At 33.6% G+C, this 15,441-nt stretch overlaps 1 protein-coding gene across 2 annotated transcripts; it reads left to right on the top strand.

The window, feature by feature from the left end:
* The first annotated feature begins 2,322 nt into the window (after positions 1-2,322).
* LOC127938993 (chloride intracellular channel protein 5) lies at positions 2,323-15,129 on the top strand. Of its 2 annotated transcripts, none has more exons than XM_052535960.1 (6): positions 2,323-3,042; positions 9,833-9,942; positions 10,304-10,429; positions 10,875-10,981; positions 12,034-12,215; positions 13,108-15,129. In XM_052535960.1, the coding sequence occupies exons 1-6, from the start codon at positions 2,527-2,529 to the stop codon at positions 13,270-13,272; spliced, it is 1,206 nt and encodes a 401-aa protein (XP_052391920.1). In that variant the 5' UTR covers positions 2,323-2,526; the 3' UTR covers positions 13,273-15,129. The 2 variants fall into 2 exon arrangements, with proteins under 2 accessions (XP_052391920.1, XP_052391921.1); XM_052535961.1 differs by lacking the exon at positions 2,323-3,042 and adding an exon at positions 6,284-6,547.
* The last annotated feature ends 312 nt before the right edge of the window (positions 15,130-15,441 follow it).

The following is a 15,441-nucleotide window of genomic DNA, read 5'->3' on the forward strand; positions in this document are numbered from 1 at the left end:
GCAGCGCAGCCGGAGGAAGTGAGGACAAAGGCGGCTGCACAAGCTCATTGGCCGGCGCGGCGCTGTTTGTTGTTGCTGGGGTGATTACTAAGGAGAAAAATGTACCTGTCTGTCGCACAAAAACCCGGCAAAATTACTCAGTGCTCTATGTTAGGATCGCCCATCCCAGTGATGTCCGTGACCATGAGAATGCTGGACTCTGGAAATCATTTAACTAGTTTATAAAAAGTCAGTGAATGTTTTACCATGTTCCATAGTATGCTACTGTACATTGGAGTACAAAGTAAATAGTGTGGTAAAATAAATAAATAAATAGAAATTAAGACTCTAGTACTTCCTTGTAATGTTTACACATTACCCAATTATATTCATTTACAGCAATGAATTTATTTGCTATTACCCACAAAGGCTATTTTGCTGGGGGTTTTTGATGAGCTGCACTGTTGTGCACATTCTCTGTGCTAGAAAGACTAAACCATATGTGTGTGTGTGTGTGTTTGTGTCTGTATACAGTACAGACCAAAAGTTTGGACACACCTTCTCATTCAAAGAGTTTTCTTTATTTTCATTACTTTGAAAATTGTAGAGACACACTGAAGGCATCAAGGGCTATTTGACAAAGAAGGAGAGTGATGGGGTGCTGCACCAGATGACCTGGCCTCCACAGTCACCGGACCTGAACCCAATCGAGATGGTTTAGGGGTGAGCTGGACCGCAGACAGAAGGCAAAAGGGCCAACAAGTGCTAAGTATCTCTCGGGGAACTCCTTCAAGACTGTTGGAAGACCATTTCAGGTGACTACCTCTTGAAGCTCATCAAGAGAATGCCAAGAGTGTGCAAAGCAGTAATCAAAGCAAAAGGTGGCTACTTTGAAGAACCTACAATATGACATATTTTCAGTTGTTTCACACTTTTTTGTTATGTATATAATTCCATATATAATTCCACATGTGTTAATTCATAGTTTTGATGCCTTCAGTGTGAATCTACAATTGTCATAGTCATGAAAATAAAGAAAACTCTTTGAATGAGGAGGTGTGTCCAAACTTTTGGTCTGTACTGTATATATATATATATATATGTGTGTGTGTGTGTGTGTGTGTGTGTATTATGAGCTGAATTTCCTTGAACAAAAGTCAAGGGAGCTTTCATACATGATCCCAAAAAAAGGTTTACATATGAACAGAATTTGCAAGTCTCCAGCACTCCCAACTAATACAATAACCAAAGTGTGACTGTTTGGCATGACTTATATGATGACATTCAAATTTAATGGGTGGGGGACATATGTAAAAAAAAATACATATGTAGGGTAATAAATCACAAGGGTTCATAACTTTTGTCAGAAATTCCCTGATTTAAGACGATGATAAACAATGTCCGAACTCACAACATGCCATTTTTCAATGTCCCAAACATCAATGTAATGATATAATTTTAGATTTATATGAAGTATGTATTTATTAAAGTAAATGTTAGAACGTAACGTGGATATTTTCCAGCATCTTTCCAATGCAATGAGCTGATGGACTGATACTTGGTGTAGTGCTGGATTACTGTCTTCAATATACCTGATCACTCACTGTCCTCTAGTGGTCATAACTGAGCATTTCTGAAAATTATTTGATTTCCTTAACGTTCCAGGAAAGCTTTTTTTGTTGTTTAGCAAATAAGCAGATGAAAACACACGGACAGGTAAGACTGGCTTTATCGTGTGTACAACAACACACCATGGAAGAACACTTTTGTGTTTAAACGTAAGCTTAGGCCTACTGTCCGACCTCGCTCAGAAATTACTCATAACATCCGAATCACTTGTGTGTTATCATACTGGCATATCTGTGTTGAAGCTGAATATTTAAAAGCAAAATCTTGAAAAGCGCAAACTGTGCTGCCAACACAAGGAATTGTTTTTGGTTTTAGAGCTCTTTTAATACATTTACACACACACACACACACACACACACACACACACACACACACACACACACACACACACACACACACACACACACATATATATATACACACACACACTATATATTGTCTCAATAAATGGCTCAGTAGGAGCTTAACCTTCTTAAATTTTGAATGTTAATCTCAGGAGATCGAACGAAATTTTATATTATTTTGAATAAACCTAAACAAATTAAACTAGTTTGGGACCAAAAGTAGGTTTAGTTACTGAAAACGTATACCCTATTATACCATCAATTAAATTTTTTTCGATATTTTTTCTTACAATAATTTTATTAACAAGGTTGAATTTGTATTATTAACATTATTAATAATACATATTTTGCGCTATAAATAAATAACATAACAGGAAAAAGCCAACTTTTTTCACTCAAGTTTTCGCTGGCTCCTCTCAGGAGGATATGAAGAGTCACTTATTTTATGACATAATCATCGAGTAAAGTTCATTTATAAGTGAGCTGTCATCGTCCGCTGCATCAGCTGAGGCTCGACTTTCCAACTTCTCCAGACGTCCTAACACTTCTCCACAGTCCTGGAAGAGCTTCAATCATGGCCACAAACGTCCAAGAAAACATATATGAACAAATCGAAGAGACGAACGAAAACATATATGACAGACCGTATGAGAACGTGAACAGCAACCCAGAGCCGAAATATGAGAATCAAGACACGAGTAAGGAAATTCCAGAGGAACCGCTGTACAGCACGGTCAATCAACCGTCTCCAGACTACATGAATACGAGAGGAACATCTCAAGAGGAAGAAGAACAGCCGTCACCCTCCAGTGAACCAGGAGAGCAGCTCGAAAGCGAGATCACGGTGGCCTCTCTGACGAATGGAGATGTTTACGGATCTTCATCTTTTGAGGAACCTGGAGACCCTTATGATGACCAGCCCTCACTGGACCACGATGACCTGCTCATGGCTTACAGTCTCCCAGAAGACGGATCTCCAGAACCGGAGGAGGTGGTTGACTACAGCCTGAAGGACGTGGAGAACAGCACCGTGGAAGAGACAGCTGCAGCTCCCGACCCGAATCAGCCTAATATTGCGCTTTTTGTCAAGGTAAGGGCTGCTGGTTTAACAACTGCATAAGAGAACCTAAACTTTATATTTGATTTTATTTTATTAAAGAAAGAAGGCATTAAAGTTGGCGTTACATGAGTCTGAAGGTCAGTTGGGTGTGGTTTGTGATAGCATACCTTTGGCCCTTAAAGACAAGGTGTAAATTAATTTCTCAAACCTTTCATGCCTAGCTCTTAAAAAAAAAAAAAAAAAAAACCCGGAGCCCTATTTTAATTTAAATATAATACTCCAATGTTATATACTGTATATATATATATATATATATATATATATATATATATATATATATATATATATATATATATTCTAATTTTCCTCTTGACAATACATAAATTATGCTAAAATATAATTATCATAATAACTCAATACCAAATGAGTAAAATGATAAATCACGCTGAATCATTTTCAGCATTTCAATCACTGTCCCTCAAGTCTCATTTGACAAGCCTGCTCAATCTCAGTCCAAAGTAGGGGCTAGTTATTTTTGGCATTCTGAATTAATTTTGTCTTATGTAAATGAAAAATTGATTTGACATTCAAGAATGCAAATGAAGATCAGGCGGATTGGAATGTGGTTAAAACAAGTTGTAATGAAGAAATGGGATGTAAATATCCTAGTTTAATGTAGCAGGTAAATACAAATCAATGATAAGCACAATTGGTTTGATTCATTCAGGTAAGATTTTCCTCTTGATCATTAACATGAATAGGGTTTTCAAATGTTCCTCTGCTTGCTCACAGTCTATGAGAATTAGACATCCTGAACTGATTGCATTTCCTTTGGAAGATTCACAGGCAATATGAATAATCATTAACTTAAAGTCCTGACCTGAGTAAATTAACTCATTGCCTCGCTTTGCTTTTGACAGAAGAACACATTAGTCTCTGTACATGATGCGATCACTCAGCCGACTGAGCCACTGTGATTGAGACCTTTTCATACTCATGTTTACATCACATTCTGTGACAAACGTGCCACACTATCAATGGAATTAAGAATACATTTATTTTCAGTTTATAATTGAAAATGGCAATCACAGATGCACCAGGGTGTGACACACATTTTGCGCTCAAGAAACCCTCAGAACAATTCAAACATTACATAACTTTATGGCCACATATAAAAAAGCAGGAATAGTTGTTGTTGAGTGGCACAGCGCAAGGCTGCCTTTATTACAAATCCTCCAAGAGAACTTACATAAATGACAAAAAACTAAAAACCATAACAGCCCTGGTCAAGTAAGTGTTGACCTTGGTTAATAATTTAATCTTATTGGCTGCACTTAATGGGGCAATGAACAGCAGAATAAGCAGACGGTTTTGATTAAAGTTTACATAGCCACCTCTACTAAATGTTACAGATGTTACTAATTAGATTCAATATTAACATTTTAAAATGTACATTAACTATATGCAATAGTTTAAATCTTGTTATTAAAAAAATAAAACAAAATAATAATAATAATGATAATAATAATAATAAAAAAAATAATATATATATATACATATATATATATATATATATATATATATATATATATATATATATATTTTATTTTTTTTATTTTTATGACAATCTATTTATTTAGAGACAAAATATTCTGATTAAATGACAGTGTCCATTTCTGGTATTTAAATGTCAAGCAGCATCAGCAATGTGATAATCAGATGAAGATATTCAGATCCCCCCAGACAACTGCTAATTTGGTTAGAACAACATCAGACTGTAAAATATTCCTTAAACGTTTAAAACACATAGCTATTTTAAAACAATTTTAGCACTTTGGCTCAGCCAAAACACCCCAGCGCAATATGCACAATGCAGAAGTTAATTATTCACTGCAGTGATAACATTTAACCTGTTGGGAACTGAGCCATGAAAAAAAGATGTTTGAGACTCATCTGTTTCTGAGAATGTTTAGTTGGACTTCAGTCTGAAGCTCTTCATCCAGTGGCATTATTTAACTCTTATTCCAACTCATTTAAGGTGAGAGATGATCTACTGTTGCACTTAAGACGCATAATCAGTGATGTAACCTGTGTTCACAGGCCATTTGAATAACTGAGGAAAATTCCTTTCCTACTTGAAAATGATTAAAATTGATTCATATATTTCCCTTGAATTCTATTGTATGGAAAGCCTGTGTAGCCTCTTGCCACCTCTTCCTAGTGCAACATGAATATTGTTATTCTACCAGTAGAGGAAGCTGTTCAGGCTACTATGATAAATTCTATTGCATGCACTTGTAGCACAAAAATACATTTCCTACAGCATAATGATGTTACTAATGTCCAAATTCATTTTTCTAATAGTGGGTCCTTAATAAGATGTAAAAGCATAATATAATGAGATTTAAGACAGACCTTTTTAGAATTATTTGAATAAACGACACTCTAATTTGGTCATTATTTTTACAGACACATGCAGTTGTAGCATGTTGTTTTCAGTGTTAAATATAATTTAAATACAATTATAGTTTTTATTAATATTTTGAATCAGTTTTTAATTAAAACTTTTTTCCGTCATTTTTAAATTTAAAATTAAATTCTCTTGTACATTTTTTTTTGTTTTAATCATATATATATACTGGATATCATCCAAAAGCAGTGTCACATTTTATTTTATAATTTGGCAACATATTTATCCCACAGGTAAAAGCAGTCTGAAGCTAAAGAAACAGACCAAGCACATTAATAGAGATTTACTTGTTTAGTATTCACATATAATTTTCACTCATATCCAGGATAGTCAGCTCTATTTTGGGAAACCAAATGAGTAATCTTCATTTCACGTTCATTTGTCACATCAGGAAATTCCGAATGCAAATTCACGCTATAAACCAAAGCCAGCTCATAAAAAATTTAACAGGGAATCTTATTCTCGTGGGCTCCACAAGATGATCAAATATAACCTGCCGTTGCCTGCCAGCGTGCTGCCTGTGACTCGGACCGCATTAAAAATGCATGTGACTCATTCCTCTACTCAGAGTATCTGGGCCATGAACATGTCACATAGTTACACAGGGACAGAATGGTGCATAAGTTAAGTGGCAGAGACTCTAAAGCTTATATATTTTATGCCAAAACTTTTATATGAACATATGAACATATATATTTATTCTCATTTTTCACTCAAGTTCATCAGAGCTACTTGTGGCAGGGGCAGGGGAGAGTAAAGCCCCGCCCCCAACTAAAGCCTCTCACCTATTCCCTCTCTTTTACATCACTCGTGTTTGGGAGAGAGCTAGATTCACCTTTCATCTTGGCTTTAGCTGACATCAATGCACCTGGTGCCATTGGCTGGCCGTCAAGAACAGGACAAAGAGAATCTAAGAAAGCGTGGCAAAACCTTGACATTTAACCCAAAATATCTGCAAAATACTGCTGGGAGGATGTAGGGGACAGATCAGGAGGGATACCTGAATCAAAGAAAGTGTCTATAATGGGAGACGCTCAAGAACCTGATATTGAGTTGTTTGTCAAGGTAAGGAGAGAAATCTAGCATTAGAAAGAGCTTTATGGAGTTAAAAGCCTCTTATAAAGTCAGTGTAACTCAGTAGCTGTTCTAGAGTAACGTGAGCATATTTGACTAAGGTCATGACCAGGTTGAAAGTAGAATAAATACCAGTAGTTCTTGTGCATTGGATTATGGATCATCAGTTGCATATAATTTGGTGCTAAAATAATATACCCTCAGTATTTATTATTCAGATACTTTTGTTAGAAATACCATCACTAAATACCAACAAGCTAATAATTATTTTCACAATATGGTCAGTAACTGATAAACAAAACTTTTTTTGTTGTTGTTGCTATTTTATACCAATTATAATAAAACACCGAAAACTAAATTCAGTCATTTTAAATGGTAAAAGTGTACAGTACCATAATGTACAGTAATTATTAATGTTTTTAGTGATTTAAGAAGGAAATGTGCATTCACTTTCTATATATATATATATATATATATATATATATATATATATATATATATATATATATATATATATATATATATGTAAAAATTTCTGTCTCCACACACACAAATGCAATAATAAATTCAGTTTTTAAAAGTAATCATTGCAAACAATGCATAAAACTTATTGGATCTGAATATTATGGGAAAATAGCAGCAACATATGAAAAGTATTATAAAGCAAACATAAACATACAGTACACTGACAAAGCACTAGTACTGTACATGCTTCAGTTATGAGTATATGATTAAAGTGAATACGTGTTTTGTGTTCCAACAGCAGCAATGCTGAATCAACTTAATTAAAAAAATGTCAGAAACAAACAAATCCTCTTCCAGGCACTAATCTTTTTATTAAACACTATAAATCAAGTACACAATGCATTTTCATTCAGTCACACCCCGGTCTGTTTACAGCCCTGATCTGCCGGCCAACAGAGCAACCGGTCCTATAGCAAACGGCCTATTGTCCTGCGCTTTCTAGATTGTAGAGGCTCATTGTTCTGCATCCAGTTCTCTCTCTGTTCTGAATTTGCCAGAATGGACAGATGAGTGGAAATGGAAGTCCCCTGACCTTTCACATACCATCTGCCTCATTTATCTATGTGTTATGCAATGTATTTTCTCTTATGATTGAACCGTGTAATGAAAACAAACTGTGTTAAAGTAGAAAAGATGCAAAACAGAAGTATTTTCACTAGTGGACACTGTACATCTATCATATATTTGACAGAATGCTCCTCGTGTTCTTCTCACAACAAGGTCTCAGTTAATGAATGCAGTGTGCATAATTCATATTATGCTGGGTATTATGTCACAGTGTAAGCTATAGCTGGTCTCATGATAGTGGTGCTGCTGTGATGGGTCACCTGATCTCCTCCTGCTGAAGCGTAGAGTAGCAGTGTGAATGTGATAAGCACTGTCACTGACTGATAACAGAGGTCATTTGTACTCTCCATATAAATGAGTTGAATTAGAGTAACTGTATAATCTGTAATACTCATTTTTGACTTTTAAAATTTAAAAATGAGCATAAGCACATTTGTTCTTGCTTCTTGCTGCAATTTAATGATGTCCAGGCTACTTTAAAAGAGACATGGCGACCTCGAGGTGGTCAATGAGGGAACTGCAGTTGTCTGACAATTATTGATCAGAATATGATTATGAATTAAAAACTTTTGTGTTTGTGAAAAAAAGTGTGTTAAACAAAATTACAACATTAACAATTTTTGTGAAGCTAAAGTGTGGCTGACAGTTTCATTGTAAAGAAATTATGTTTTATGCTCCTGACATAAAAAGTAACCGAAAGTTTAAAAGGGATAGTTCACCCAGAAATAAAAATGAATCATTTAGTCACCCTCATGTCATTCCAACCTGTATGAATTTCTTTCATACAGTCGACTCCCGAACTATTTTTTTTTTGTTTTGGTTACCCGCATTCTTCAAAATATATTATTTTGTGCTCAATAGAAGAAGAGAAACTGATATAAATTTGGGACAATTTGAGGGTGTGTAAATGATGACCGTATTTTCAGTTTAAGGTGAACTGATTTAAGGTTTTAGGTGAAATAATACTTTAAAAAAACTATAATAATATGTTTTGAGAAAAATTGTTCATATAATATCTCAAGCAGAGTAAGGTGGTGCTAGCAAAACCAAGGTCATGGGTTTGATTGTCAAGGAAAGCAAGAATGGATAAAATGTAAATGTATTCCTTGAATACAATGTAATTTGCTTCAGATAAATGTGACACTGGGCCATAAAAATAGTCTTTACTCGCTGGGGTATATTTTTAGTAATAGCCAAAAAAAACATTGTATGGGTCAAAATGATTGATTTTTATTTTATGCCAAAAATCATTAGAATATTAAGTAAAGATCATGTTCCATGAAGATATTTTTTTAATTTCCTACTGTTAAAATATCAAAGCTTAATTTTTGATTAGTAATATGCACTGTTAAGAATTCATTTGGACACATTTAAAGATGATTTTCTCAGTATTTAGATTTTTTACACCCTCAGAATTCCAGATTTTCAAATAGTTGTATCTCAGCCAAATATTGTCTGCCTAATAACATTGTAAAAAATAGTAAATGATGGTATAGTAATAGTATGAATAGTAAATTTTTTTAAAAGAAATGTATATTTATACATTATCTGAAAGCTGAATAAATAAGCTTTTTATTGATCTATGGATTATTAGTAATAATCCATAGATCAATAAAAAGCTTATTTATTCAGCTTTCAGATAATGTATAAATATACATTTCTTTTAAAAAAATTGACACTTAAGACCAGGGTCACAAATGTCTGCCAAATGCATAAATGTAAATGTAATTGTTAACGATTATGCAAAACACAAGAAATAATGATAATAATAATAATATTTACTATTTTAAGGAACACAGCTAACATGCAATACATTATGCCCACTTTTTGTAAAACCTCTGGTATATCCTCTGAGATTTAAGGATTTAGATTTTCATGTAATATAAAATGCATTTAACTGATTTTATTTAATGTAATTCTAAAGCGATTCTTATTTTACTTGAAAATGTCCTTGTAGTTAGACTTCAGGTTAACTCTTTTCTCAATGTCCATTGAAACATTGCAGCAGCAGGGGGCGTCATGACACTTTATCATTCTCAATCCATTCTGGTTTCTTCGCTCTAGAACATGAGAACTGGTCTCCACCAAATCTTTGGCTCATGTTATTGGCATTGAGCTCAAATTCAGACTAACTGATCCTTGGATCCTTGGTGATGTATATGTAAAGATGTGTTGTATTTGTAGGCTGGCTGTGATGGCGAAAGCATCGGCAACTGTCCCTTCTCCCAACGCCTCTTCATGATCCTCTGGCTCAAAGGTGTGGTGTTTAACGTCACCACTGTTGACCTGAAGAGGTGAGAACTTCACTGACCTGAGATCGAATGACGTGAAACTTCAATAAGTATATCAATAACAAATGCCACCTCTTCATGTTATTAATTTACATTTTCATTGGATATTAAAATGGAAAAACCTAAAAAAAAAAAAAATAGTGATATATAGTGAGTGATATATAGTGAGTGATATTGTTAAAATATGATCAATTTACCTTATAAAAAAATCAACGCAGGAATATCTAGTTCATATTTTGTCTCTGCAAATATGAAAATGAAAAAGAATCGAATCTAAAATCTCTATTTTCTATGCAGTGCAATGCTGGGCTGGTTGAGTAATAAAATTAAGAAGGTCATAAAATGTTATTTTATTTTAATTCAGGAAGCCGGCTGATTTGCACAATTTGGCTCCAGGAACTCACCCTCCTTTCCTGACCTTCAACGGTGAGGTGAAGACAGACATTAATAAGATTGAGGAGTTTCTGGAGGAGGTTTTGGCACCACCACAGTAAGCTAATTTTCACAAATACACGTGAGACGAATCGTGACCATATAGAAAATCTGCTGTTCTCAACTGGTGATGCTTCGGGACCCAGATTTTCCATTGGACATCAATCATGGTCAAATACATCACCAGAACGGTTTACCCAGTAAACCTTTCAAATCTATTAATATTACTAATAATAGAATATCTAGCATCACAGCCTGTGCAAATTATTTGGAGAGGTTATAAAAATTATTTATTAAGCGTTTATTTGTTATATCTTTATTTGCATTTAGCATTTTTATTTTCTATGGCCTTTGAGAACAGGCCTACAGCCCATTTTTGGGTCAAAAGCCACCAGTTAAGAACAGCAACCCTAGACTTTTTATGCAGTGTATGTTGTATTTAACATCACATGTGAACTAGAACTGTAAAGAAAACTGTCTATGTACCCTTCCTTGTGTCCAAGGTACCCTAAACTTGCAGCCAGGCACAGGGAGTCAAACACAGCTGGGAATGACATATTTGCAAAGTTCTCAGCTTTCATTAAAAACACTAAGCCAGCTGCGAATGAAGGTATGCATGTCAAAATGGATCAAACCGAATGAATGAATGAATAGATTTATTGTATTTTGGTCAGTACTCTGAAACTGTACAAAGTTAAATTCAGTTAACTCCATATAGCATCCACAGTAATAGAATTGTCCTTTTTTAAGATTGGTTAAATGTTCAGTAGGGATTTGCTGAAACAGACATTCTGGCTGATGCGATTACTAGTTCAAATTTTATAATATTTTTGTTGTGGTTGATAACCTATGATGACTGATATTTATTTGCAGTTTTGCCAAATTTTAAACAATGTCCACATGGAACCTGGTACAGACAAATACATTTTTGTTTGTTTTAATAATAGTAATAAATACACACATAGGAATATTTCATATTTAAAAGTAAAAGTTTAAATGTTTATTGTTAATGAAAATAATGTTGTTATTCAGTAAGATGCATTCAATTGATTAAAAGTGACAGTAAAGACATTTATAATGTTACAAAAAGATTAAAATTTAAAATATGTGCTATTCTTTTGAACTTTACATTCATCAAATTTCTGAAAAAAACAAAACAAACAAAAACAAAAAAAACAGTTGTGCTGCTTGGCGGGGATTTAATAATAATAATAATAATAATAATAATAATATATATGCTAATTTAAAATAAAATATTTTTCCACAAAACATTCACACAAGTTTTCAAAACTGATAAGAAGAAATCAATAGATTACATTTGAAAATATATTAAAATAGAATAGTTATTTTAAATTGTAATAATGTTTCACAGTATTATTGCTTTTACCTTTTTAATTTTTTTCCCCATACTAAAGTGTATTTTTTAAATATATTATATTATATTAATATTATAACATTGGTAAGAAAAAACAACAACAACTGTCTAATGGCAAACTAATCAGATTAACACCAATATTAAAAAAAAACATATTTAAAATAATATTGACCATATGGTCGCCAACATACATATTATAAATGTTTCAAAATGTTTTGGGATTCACCATCAAATACTGTGCACAGTAATAAACACTGATTATTAAGAAATGTGTGATGTTTTGTTAGCTCTTCAGAAGGGTTTAACAAAGGCCCTCAAGAAGCTGGACGATTACCTGAACAGTCCCTTGCCTGATGAGGTAGATGCCGACAGCATGGAGGAGGAGAAGGCCTCCAACCGCAAGTTCCTGGATGGGAATGAGCTGACTCTGGCAGACTGCAACCTGCTGCCAAAGCTCCACATAGTGAAGGTGAGCCGAAGTGCTAAGGGGGACTTGTCTCTAGAATTGACCTGCAGTGTTTGGGGGGTAACCAAGGAGGCCTGTAATACCTGGTCAGATGATGACGATGATGATATAGCACTTTATTGTCAGACAAATCTGAAATGTTTCTTGTGTCACAGTATATATGTTTACAACAATCAACATCCTTTAATAATAACATGCACACCCATTGATCTCAATGACAGTTTTGGTATGGCATAGAAAGCTTGGCTGTAATTATAGGTTTGTAAGATTTTTAAATGTGTTCTAAAGAAGACTATTATGCTCACCAAAGCTGCTTTTAATTAATAAAGTAATATTGTGAAATATTATTACAAATCAAATAACAGTTTTCTATGTTAAAATGCAATTTATTCCTGATGCAAAGCTGAATTTCAGCATCATTACTCCAGTCTTTATTGTCACATGATCCTTCAGAATTAATTTACATATGCTTATTTACTGTTCAATTTTCTTTTTGTTATAAATGTTGAAAAGAGTTGATGCTAAATATTTGTGATACCCTTTTTTGCCTTTATTTGAAATAGAAGTATTTTGTAACATAAATGTCTTTACTGTCACTTTTGATTGTTTATTGTATCCTTTCTAAATAAAAGCAGTCATTTCTTTTCAAAAAGATATCTTACTGACACTAAACATTTGAATGGTAGTGTATATGTTTTAAAAGTTTAAATAGCAGTGGTCTAGTAGTAAGCAAACATGAGCAGACATGAGTTGTAATGCAATGCAGATTTGAGTCCCCTTAGCACAGATACAGCAGTGCAAAATAGAGGTTAAACTACAAGGGCTACATTTGTTTTGTTTTTTATTTTTATTTTTTTATTTTCATTAATCTATTTTTATGCACTTTTTTTTGCAGGTTGTTGGCAAGAAATATAGGAACTATGACATTCCCAACGATTTTACAGGCGTGTGGCGTTATCTGAACAATGCTTATGAGCAAGAAGAGTTCACCAACACCTGTGCCGCAGACAATGAGATCGAATTAGCATATAAGGATGTGGCTAAGAGGCTAACTAAGTAAACTAATTTGACAAAAAAAAAAGACTTGGGGTAGATCTTTTCTTGGGGAAGAGATCATGTTTTCCATGTAATTCAAAGCTGTTGATCTCAAACTACAAGTTAGTAGTTTCATTCATTCTGGGTCCTGATAATCAATCACAAATTCACTAAAGACTGGTGCTCTGTTATGAAACACCACATTTGCCTGTCTGCAAGTACCGTGAGTCAAATGTGAATCCAAAACTTCAGCAATCCTCACTCATCTGTTGCTCATATAAACACTGTCCCAAGCGACTTTATTATTGTATCTCTATTTAAAGAGATTTCACAGAGATTACTGTTTTCTATAGTTCTTCCTGTTTTATACTATTTATCATCTTATGCACTGTTTCTTGAGACATGGAATAAAATGTCACAAAACTTAATAATTCACTGCATAAGAGTGAATTAAAGATTTGTGTCACTAAAACATTTACTAGAACACATTATCAGTTTTTTATGATTAAAATGAAATGATACTGTTCATACAGTAAGACATTATGATTCACAACCTCTGAAACCACCTTCCCTCAGCCTGAAACTTAGGCTAATTCTTCATAAAGATTTAAATATACAAGTATATTCAACTAAAAAAAAAATCTGAAAAATAAATATGTAATTCAAATTATATTTTTAAGCATGCGTTACAAAATATTTTAATTACTTTAAATTGTGAGGCTGGTAAATGAGTAAATGTTTTTTAATTAAGTCTCATGCTGACCAAAGTGTTTAATAAAAAATACAGTAAAAACAGTAATATTGTGATTTCTTTTATACAATATCTTTTAAAAACCCAGACAAACCCCAAACTTTAGAAACGTAGCGTAAACTTTTAACTTTTTTTTTTTTGTTTAAGCTATTTTGTCCCAGTACTCAAGAATTGGTGCATAACATAACCTCTCTGATTGTTTTCTATTAGTCAAAAATGACAGCTGAAAAAAGAGATTGTTCAGGTATTTCAAATCTGTAAGAATTATTCACACACGTCTCCTATGGTTTAACAATGTCTGTCAATATTGCTTTCCATTATGTTTTCATTATTATTTGTGTATAACACATGAAAAAATCTGATGTGAACAGTAGGATAAACTTAAAGCAAAAAGGTACATCCTGGGCAGCTTCAAAACCAATCATATATCATTTATGGATTTGTACGTTTCATGCTATTTTATTCGATTTTTTTCTGAAGGAGCACTACATTTTTTTATTTTATGTTTATTTTTTATTTTTTTTTAGGTGCAATGATTTAATGAGGTGCTAATTTAATATGTGCCTTCATTAAAAGAAATGCAGTGTGGCAAATACAGCTTATGCTCATGCTGTTAATGATTACTACATAACTATCCTGCTCTTTTAAAGCCACTAGCAGAGTTTACGAAAAAGGTTTATAGAAAATTCCTCATTGCCTCATCATGTAATTTCCTTGTAAAGTACAAGTTGTTCAGACGTTCCTCTGTTATTCCTCACAACTCATAATTTTGTTTTAAAATTTTGTTTGGGCTTATCTGAAAGTGTTTAACATCAATCAGCCCTGAGTATATCACACTTAAATATTTATTCACAACCCTGTTCATGGGAAATTAACAAGTTGAGATGGAAAGGAGATTCAAAACACACAGCGGTCCACCGAAATGGAGAATAAGGAAATCTGATCGGGCGTTCATCCATGTCTCCTCCTCTCCACTTAGCGCTGCTGGAATATCATTGGGCCCATGATAGCTCCTTGTGGAGCTCCTGCTCTTGTGTGGTTTGGACAAGCGTTTGATATGAAATGAGAATGTGGCGCCAGAGAGGCCTATTCCAAGTAAAGCTTTATGAATAAAATAATATTTTCACAGTTTGACTTGCATTATTTATTTTTCCCTGCGCACACATTTTTGCTAATTTATACAGTTATATGGATCCGTTTGTAAGGAAATTGATATTTATTGTAATTGAAAGCTAACTGTGCAGTTACATTTCTAGATTATTCTGTGTATTTGGACACTTAAGCCGCTCAGAAAAATGTATGAAATTCATTGCACTAGATCTATATGACTATCTGTCTGTCTGTGTCTAAATGTCTAAATTACTGAAGAAATATCCATGTATATATTTAAAAGTTATATATATGTTTTCTTAATGAGGTGGAAAGGCTATTATATTATCAGAT

This window comes from Carassius gibelio, chromosome A20 (assembly GCF_023724105.1).
Source record: "Carassius gibelio isolate Cgi1373 ecotype wild population from Czech Republic chromosome A20, carGib1.2-hapl.c, whole genome shotgun sequence".
Classification (NCBI taxonomy): Eukaryota; Metazoa; Chordata; class Actinopteri; order Cypriniformes; family Cyprinidae; genus Carassius; species Carassius gibelio.

Coding starts and splice junctions, on each gene's coding strand:
- LOC127938993 (XM_052535960.1), top strand. CDS start 2,527: ATGGCCACAAACGTCCAAGAAAACATATATGAACAAATCGAAGAGACG. Junction 3,043..9,832: donor ATATTGCGCTTTTTGTCAAG/GTAAGGGCTGCT, acceptor TTGTATTTGTAG/GCTGGCTGTGATGGCGAAAG. Junction 12,216..13,107: donor CAAAGCTCCACATAGTGAAG/GTGAGCCGAAGT, acceptor TTTTTTTTGCAG/GTTGTTGGCAAGAAATATAG.